Below are 9097 nucleotides of genomic sequence, written 5' to 3' on the forward strand. Positions count from 1 at the left end.
TAATGGAAATAAAAAATAAAGTTAAATGAAGTTAAAATCTTTCTTCCCTCCAGTATTTATTCAATAATTTCTACTGGGCACCTGCCTGTGAGAGAACCTAGAGATGGATTAACTGCAGTTGACAAGAACACAGTTCTAGAGCGGCAGAGATGGCTCAGTGGTTAGAACACTGGCTGCTCTTGTAGAGTACCTGGGTTCAGTTTCCAGCACTCCCATGGCAGTTCACACCCATCTGTAACCCTAGTGGTAGGGGATCTGAGGTCCTCTTCTGACCTCTAAGGGCACCAAGAACACAGTTCACAGATGCCTGTAGTCAAATGCTCTATGACATTTTTAACAATTAAGGGAAAACGAACTCTACAAATAAAGATAAATTTCTGAGGCACAAATTTGAATGAATTTATGAATGAATGAAATGGAGGAAATTTCCTTTTCCTAAGCACTCAGATTGGATGCCCAAACTGTCATTGATGTGTCTTTAATTCCTTCGAATGTTTTCTAAAGTGTCACAGGGAGTGAGAACAAAGGGACGTGGTTTGCACCCGTCCTGGATGGGGACGTGGGAACTGGGGTGGAGATCCCGCTGCGTTCTACGCGGGTGACTATTTCAGGCTCCATTCGGGTACCGTAGTCCCCGATCCGGAAGTCGTCTGCTGCCGGAAGTGACGCTCGGTTTGGCGCTCGCGGGAAACTCGTCTAGCTGGCTGGCGCACCGGTGGGACTCCAGCAGCCATGAGCCTCTGGGTGGACAAATACCGGCCGTGCTCCCTCGCCCGGCTGGACTATCACAAGGAACAGGCGGCGCAGCTGCGCAACCTGGTGAGCAGACCGGGACGGCGGAGGCCGGCACGTTCCACCGCTTCCTGAAAAGCCCGCGGAAGGGAGTGAGAAGGCGGGCGCAGCAGGGTTAGGGGGACCCAAAGTGACAAGTTCCCCGGAGTGCTGCTTCTGCTGCCCGGGGTCCCTTGAGCTTGGGGTGCGGACCTGGCGGAGGCTGCAAACCCCGGTTGTAGGAGGGGCTGGGGCCGACTGGCTCTCCTGCTGCAGGTGCCTAGATGGCGGGCTGATGGAGGGACAGTGCCCTGCACCCTGTTCGTAGTTACTAGCCTCTTCGGAATCACAGCTAAGTTCTTTCTGAAAACGAGGACTTATTTTACCTAGTGCCTCTATCCTCCATATGAGAGTTTTTGGAAGAATCTGGAGGGAAGTGGAAGATATGTTTTAGTTGTCTTTTTGTTGTTGTTATAATGCGTGCAACAATGTAAAAATCGAGCATTACACTTCCTGTCTATGCACACCGGTTTTCTTTACTTGTTTATATTTTTAGAGCAGGCATTTAATATTCTATTCCTACGCGTTAACAAGTTTACTAAAAGTCTACATCTTCTCATCGGATCAAGCCCCCATGCCCACAGTGCCCTTTAGTTTGATGCCAATTCTCTTACTGCCGTTTGATAACACACTCTTGTCCATAGCATCCCTTATGTGCAGTCTTCCTGTATCCCACAAATGAACTTACAAGGGAATCAGTGTACCCACTTCTTAGCAAGAGAATCATTTTGGGAACCAGGCAAGACAAGCATCTGTCTCAGTTACAGAGATCAGTTCCACATTCCCATCAGCCCTCATTTTTGAAAGTGCCCTTCAGAGAGCTTGCTGAGGGAGTTCCTGGCTTTAAGCATTTAGTGTTGTGCCTTGCATGTTCTGTGTTGTTCGTGCAAGTTAGATTAAATTAGTGACCAGAGAAAGCAAACATTCCAGAGTTTGGTAAATTTTCTATTGGCGTGGATAGTAAACAAAATACCTTAGTACTTTAGAAGTAGTTTGTTTAACCTGGAGCACCTGGGTTCGACGAGAGTGAAATGCCTTGTTCCTTCTCCCCTAGGTGCAGTGTGGTGACTTTCCTCACCTCCTAGTATATGGGCCATCAGGCGCTGGAAAAAAGACAAGAATTATGTGTATCCTACGAGAACTTTATGGTGTTGGGGTAGAAAAATTGAGAATTGAACATCAATCTATCACAGTAAGCATCTCTCTTCGGTGTTCTCTAGATGTTTCTGGCAAGGATTTTCAATTTTGGTTATGTATACACCCCTCCCCACTACTGGCTGCCTAGTGTGTGACTTAAGAAATTGTGTGTGTGTGTGTGTGTGTAGGTGTAGTATGCATACATCAGTTGAAACAGACATTCACAGTGTCAGTGTGAAAATCCACAAAAGTAATTATCTGTAGAACATGCATGCTTTAAGTTGATACATGGTCGTCATCTCCTACCCGTTGTCTGAGAGGGATTGCAGAGACACATTATTAAACGGGAAGAGTAAAACAGGTGTGCATGAGATTCCCTCTTTCTATGCTATTATTTGCCGTGGAACATGAATATATTTTTCCTTTATTTCTGTGTTAACATGGGAGATTGTTCAGGTAGTTAGTGGTGATTGGTTATACATGAGAAAAAGAAGATAGCCAGTAAGAAAATGTTGAGCAGATTCTTGTTTCATTCACAGACTCCATCTAAAAAAAAAATTGAAATCAGCACCATTGCCAGTAACTACCACCTTGAAGTTAATCCCAGGTAAACTGCTACTAAATAGTTTTAGAAAAGTAGTAGGAATTCACAGTCATTGTCCTCCAGCTTTGAGTTATTTTTTTTGAAATATTGCTGTCCGTTTGGAAGCTTGGTCCACAGAGCAGTTGAAAGTAAAGCTGGTTGCTTGACCCACAGCCCGGTGTTGGCTACTGTGCTGTCACTGAAGTCTGTTGAGCTCGCCTGACTCTTTCAGTGTTGGTGAGCATAAACAAAGCTGTCTAAAAAGTCAATCCTGTCTGGAATAAGTATTTCAGATACTGAATGTGGGCCACCATCCTTCTTTGGTATATTTTGTGTTTCATTGTCTCTATTGGAGGATTATGTTAGGCAATGGCTATTGCCTGGATGCCTACTGAGATAGAAGGTCCAAGTGCTGCTATGGGGGTTGGGGGGACACTGGGGCCCCATGTTACAGTATTAATTGGGAAAAGTGTCAGAGGTCCTTAGGGCAGCAACCACCACGGACCATGTCACCGAGGTGAGTGTCTCTGAAAAGACGGTGGAATGGAGGGAGTGGGAGGAGTCTTAAGCTCATGCTTGTGTGGATTTGGTGGCAGGCACTATGTATGCTCTACACACACTGTCTTCTTCAATCCGTAGAGTAACTCTTACACAGTTAATCAAGAGAAAGATGGGGAATGGATCAAGTTATAAAACTAAGAGTGTTTGCTCTGTAGGCTACTTGGGGAATATGCCAAGTTCATGCCTGGGAAAATGGTCACCAGAGTCCAGATGTTCTGGTCTAGCTATGACAAAGAGAGGAAAACTTAATGCTGTGTGGGTAATTGTAAAGTGAAATGGACAAATGAGATGTAACTAGGTCCTTCTGTAGTGAGTAAGGTAGTAGCAGGGGATTTGTTAAACTGTTAGTTTTCTCCTTGAGTAGTAATATTACTGTGAGAGCACACTGAATGCTTTCAGTGCTAATACAATTGCAGTTTGTTAACGAGCCTAAAATATACCAATTTTAAAGGTTTATAATAGTAACTACATATTACTAGTTTCAACAAAAATTTTAAGCACAAGATTGTACAATTGTAGACAAGCATGGTTGTATACTCAAGATGCTGATAAATTGAAAATTGAAAACCAACATGGGCCACAAATCAAAATACCATATCAAAAACAAAAGAGAGGAAAACAAACTTCCTGAAATTTTTCATGTACTAACAGCTTAAGAGTAAGGGTGTAATACTTGGTAAGTATTTACAGCCATGTAATCGTCTTTCTCCTGTTGTATAGTGATGCGGGAAACAGTGATCGGGTTGTAATTCAGGAGATGCTGAAGACAGTGGCTCAGTCACAGCAGCTTGAAACCAGCTCACAAAGAGACTTCAAAGGTGAGTGGAGGAGGCTAGCCTCCTGTGAGGCTGCTGGGCACCAGCGCTCCTTCTTATTGGAGTTAAAAATGAATGTGTGCTGGGTATAGTGGCATTTGGGAGGCAGAGGCAGGAGGATCTCTGTAGTTCAAGGCCAGTGTGGTCTACATAGTGAGCTCCAGAGCAGCCGGGCTCCATAAAGAGACTGGTCAAGAGAGAGAGAGAGAGAGAGAGAGAGAGAGAGAGAGAGAGAGAGAAAGAATCAAATGAATGTGAGCCCCAGCCTCTACTTGTGGTGTTTGCAGTCCTCTGTCTGCGGTGCCTGTTTGACATTTCAAAAAAAGTACTGGGAACGCACATCATTAAAAATAAGAAACAACGTGATTTCAAAATAACTGGTTTGTGACCAAAACTTCCCGTTGTCAACTGTGAACAAAGAAAGTGAAAACTAGCTGTAACCCCATCTCCTGGACAGACATGACTGATGGTGACTTTTGCCTGCCAGTGTTTCTTTTTTTTTAAATTTTTTAAATTTTATTTATTTTTTTATTATTTATTTATTTATTTATTAAAGATTTCTGTCTCTTCCCCACCACCGCCTCCGCTTTCCCTCTCCCTCCCCCAATCAAGTCCCCCTCCCTCGTCAGCCCAAAGAGCAATCAGGGTTCCCTGCCCTGTGGGAAGTCCAAGGACCACCCACCTCCATCCAGGTCTAGTAAGGTGAGCATCCAAACTGCCTAGGCTCCCACAAAACCAATAAGTACAATAGGATCAAAAACCCATTGCCATTGTTCTTGAGGTCTCAGTAGTCCTCATTGTCCGCTATGTTCAGCGAGACCTGTTTTAACCCAGGCTTTTTCAGACCCAGGCCAGCTGGCCTTGGTGAGTTCCTGATGTAATGCTTACATATAAGACTTTGTGATGACAAAAGTGTCAGCATTTGATGCGTTTCATGTATGTTGTCAAATTCTTCATTAGTGCGACAATGGAAATTTGTGTTTCTCCAAAGCAGTTATCTAATCTGTATGTTGTTATTTTTTTATCTTTGTTATTTTGGAGGAGAAAAGTCATTTTTTCTTTTGTATATATATTTATTGTTTGAATTATTCATAGTTACTTTCAGTCTATTTCTTTTGAACGTGTCTATGGTATGTGGCGCCATGGTGTGATGTACAGTGCACATGTGTGCCAGTGCACATGGAGGCCAGAGTCTTCCTGGCTCACTCTTCAGTTTATCCTTGAGGTGGGGTCTCTCACTGAACCTGGATACACTGATTTTGGCTCTACTGAAGAGCCTGTGAGTTCCAGGGATGCAGCTATGTCTGTTTCTCCAGCTCTGAGTTTTATGGCCATCTTTTTACATGGTTTCTGGAGCTGAACTCAGGTCTGAGTGGAGTGTACTCTTAGCAGGAAGCGCCTTTGTTACTTATAGAACCAACTACTTGCTCCATTCCCACTGTGTCAGGGTCCCATGTTCTCAGCCACAGATTGGGCCCTGTGGGGCCTGCTCCTTCTCATGGCTTCTGCGTTCATACTGGCTGTGATCCCGTGTGTTCTGTGGGCAGTCTGTGGTTTCACATTCTCACCGCTTGGACAAGTGTTGTGGATTCCTCTTTTCAACTCCCACTCAGGCATGATGTTGTGTCTTTGTCATTGTTCCCTTTATGCAAATGGGAATGGAGTTTGACTTACACATTGAGGTCGTTTTGTCTGTGTACACATTTAAACAGAATCCTCCTGCTATTTCTGCCCTTTGGAAACAGCTTGTTAATATAATAAAAAAAAATGCAAAGCTTGGATTCACCCCCTGCCTATTCACAGTTCCTGAACCACTTAGGGCTGACTGGTCCTCGATTGCAGCCAGATGCAATTTTCTTGTACGTCCTCCCAGATTCTCCTGTTGACTGTACCCTTGGCTATGACTTGCATCAGAGATTTCCAAAGTATTAACAAATTCTTTGAGTTTATAGCGTAGATCAGCACATCCTTGTCTTGCAGCTTTGTTATGATAAAAGCTGAGATGAAGTAAGAAGTCCTAATTTAACTTCATTTTGACCAGGGTTTCTTAGTCTTGTTTGATTATAACATTTAAAAAATATGATTCTGCCCCTTGCGGAGGTGAAAGTAGAATATCAGCCATCTATTTAGGACGTCACACCTATTAGTGAGGACACAGTAGAGGCAGATGGGGACTTAACGCTTGAGTGCCCTCCAGTTGAAGCTGGTTTGTTTCTTTTTGACCCAGTGGTATTATTGACAGAGGTGGACAAACTCACAAAGGATGCTCAACATGCCTTGCGCAGAACCATGGAGAAGTACATGTCCACCTGCAGGCTGATCTTGTGTTGCAATTCCACATCTAAGGTGATCCCCCCGATCCGCAGTAGGTGCCTGGCAATTCGTGTGCCTGCTCCCAGCATTGATGACGTAAGTCATGTTAAGCTTTCCAGAAATATCTTGGCTCAAGTTTTGTTTTCTAAAACAAGGTGAAGCATGTCAGACAGACCCAAAGGTCAACCATTAGTAGGTGTACAGAGTGATGTCTTTACTGGTAAATACAAATAAAAAACATGTTCTCTTGCATCTATCTTTTAACAAATGAGTGTTATGAATTCAGTTCTTAAGGACTGACGAAGTATTTAATGTCTTCTACCTTAAGCTGATTTACTTTGTTATGGGGAAATGGGAGCACAGGGGATGTAGAGAACGTGAGAGTCCCTGGTTCCTTTGGGGGAGTCAGTGCGCTGTTTTCCCCTTCATCCTAACAGCTGTCACTAACATGTACTAGTTTCTCCCAGTAGACAACTCTCATTCATAATAGACAGTGAAGACTGTACAGCAGCAGCACGTGGCGTCCTGTAGGACGCAGCAGCACTGTGAAAGGCTCCACAGCGATGCAGACAGATGTTAGACGTTGGCTCATGTGTTTTCGTCTTTGTTGATTTGTCTTCCAGATTTGCAGTGTATTATCCAGTGTCTGCAAGAAGGAGGGTCTAGCTCTTCCTTCAAAGCTGGCTCACAGGCTGGCAGAGAAGTCCTGCAGGAACCTCAGGAAAGCCTTACTGATGTGTGAAGCTTGCAGAGTGCAGCAGTGAGTGGGGCCGTCACACAGGGAGCATCTGGAACATGGCGATGTGGTATTAATTTATTTTCTCTTGTGTCATAGATACCCTTTTACTGAAGACCAAGAAATCCCCGAGACAGACTGGGAAGTGTATCTGAGGGAGACTGCAAATGCTATCGTCAGTCAGCAGACTCCACAGAGGTAACAGCATGAGGGAGGCACAGACACCATGATGTTTACAAGTATAATTCTCGAGTCTCATTTGAAAAGGGGAAAAATTGCATGTAAGACCTGAAATATAGTGATCCTAAGTAGGTAGTGTGCATCGTTTATTTTTCTTCAATCTGTTTAACATGTAAAATTGAACTTTATTCATCTCTTCACCCCCCTGTCCTCCAGAAAGTAGCTTAGTTTTATTGCACAGCATAAAGTGCCTAGTGAGCTCAGGCTGAAAGAACAATTGTCATTGTTGTAATTGCTTTGTAATTGATGCGGAATATGCTAGAAAGACACTGAGCTTCCAGCTTGAGAGCTAACTTAGCCAAATGTTTCTCTCATGGAGATACTGTTTGTTGTCCTGCCAAGGGCACTTGTGCTTTGGTACAGAGATCAAAGAGATTGTACGATATGGGTCCAGAACTGCAAGACACTGCTCATGCCCAAGGACAGGATCTGTGGTGAGAAATACGAAGTCCTTAGAAAGCATCATTGTGCCATACTCCAAAGTGTTTCCTTTCACGTCTGTGGGTTTCTTACTCAGTAGTGGACAGGACTGAAATGTCTCAGCCACCAGTTGTTTGGTTTATGGCAGCTTAACTGACTAGTACAGGCTCTATAGCTCTGAATAAACATGACAGTTTTGAGGTCCCCTGCTGTTGCAGTGTGGCATTTCGTCAGCCTCATTGAAGCGCAGCCTCATTTTTGCCCATCACAGCTGAGAAGCAAGCCGCCTTGAGCCCTAGGGGGAGTAGATCATTTTTAGGGTGCAGAATAGACTTGAGTGCAGCCACGAGAGCCTGAGCGTCCCTGGTTTAGATGAAAACAGTGGTGAGAGGAGTGTGTGTTTCTAGGTAGCTATTGATGAGTTAGGGTTCAGGAGATTCTTCTGTCAGTTAGTGCAGGTGGTTAGTGAGACCTTGTGGGTGCTGCTGTGTTGTACTCTATGTGTGACAAAGAGAGGAGTTTGAACGTGTGCTTTTAAGAGAGACCTTCTAGATCCCTGTCTTGATTCACCTGCAGTGGAGCATCTGCAGGAGCTTATTCAGAACCCTGGACAGTTGTTTTTTTTTCTTGGTAATGCATTGTAGAAAGACAAAGACAGTTGTTTTCTGAGTTTAGGGAATATCGTTATTTATTCTTGTTCTGACATGCAGTATGTGCATTTCTGTCCCACCCTCCTGAAAATGCCATGAGGGAAGCCTGAGTTAGGGACTCGGGTTTGCACTCGTATTGGTTTCTCATGGTTGTGGTTATCCGGGAGCTCTGCCTGTCCCTTCTGTGAAGGTCAGCTTTGTGTCCCTGCTGTAGTTTATAGACTAGGTTCATGCTGACATTACCTCATCTCTTGTGTGATCGACTGGAGACAGGCCAGTCTTTTCACAGCCTCTTTGTAGATACTTTAAGCATAAAATTCTAAGCTGCATAAACAGTACTTGATTCATCAGTAGAGTGAGTGTATTTAGTTTCTGGTGTGAACAAGCTCAAGTTCCACATTTCAAGTTCTTGATTTCTGTTTTTTCTTTTCTTTTCTTTTTTTCCCTTAAATATTTATTTATTTATTTATTAAAGATTTCTGTCTCTTCCCCACCGCTGCCTCCCCTTTCCCTCCCCCTTCCCCAATCAAGTCCCCCTCCCTCGTCAGCCCAAAGAGCAATCAGGGTTCCCTGCCCTGTGGGAAGTCCAAGGACCACCCACCTCCATCCAGGTCTAGTAAGGTGAGCATCCAAACTGCCTAGGCTCCCACGAAACCAATAGGTACAGCAGGATCAAAAACCCATAGCCATTGTTCTTGAGGTCTCAGTAGTCCTCATTGTCCACTATGTTCAGCGAGACTGGTTTTAACCCGGGCTTTTTCAGACCCAGGCCAGCTGGCCTTGGTGAGTTCCCGATAGAACATCCCCATTG

General features: G+C 44.2%; 1 protein-coding gene across 1 annotated transcript in view; it reads left to right on the forward strand.

Moving 5' to 3' along the window:
- The first annotated feature begins 668 nt into the window (after positions 1–668).
- Rfc3 (replication factor C subunit 3) overlaps positions 669–9097 on the forward strand; it is a 13064-nt gene continuing 4635 nt past the window's right edge. Inside the window, exons 1-7 of the mRNA XM_050161964.1 lie at positions 669–819; positions 1886–2023; positions 2508–2575; positions 3833–3930; positions 6155–6336; positions 6864–7000; positions 7076–7174. Of these exons, the coding sequence (XP_050017921.1) occupies positions 733–819; positions 1886–2023; positions 2508–2575; positions 3833–3930; positions 6155–6336; positions 6864–7000; positions 7076–7174 (809 nt within the window). The 5' untranslated portion in view covers positions 669–732. The remainder of the gene's footprint in view (positions 820–1885; positions 2024–2507; positions 2576–3832; positions 3931–6154; positions 6337–6863; positions 7001–7075; positions 7175–9097) is intronic.

The sequence above is a fragment of the Alexandromys fortis genome, unplaced genomic scaffold (assembly GCF_014885135.2).
Source record: "Alexandromys fortis isolate MF-2015 unplaced genomic scaffold, M_Fortis_MF-2015_v1.1 scaffold_118, whole genome shotgun sequence".
In the NCBI taxonomy this organism is placed as follows: Eukaryota; Metazoa; Chordata; class Mammalia; order Rodentia; family Cricetidae; genus Alexandromys; species Alexandromys fortis.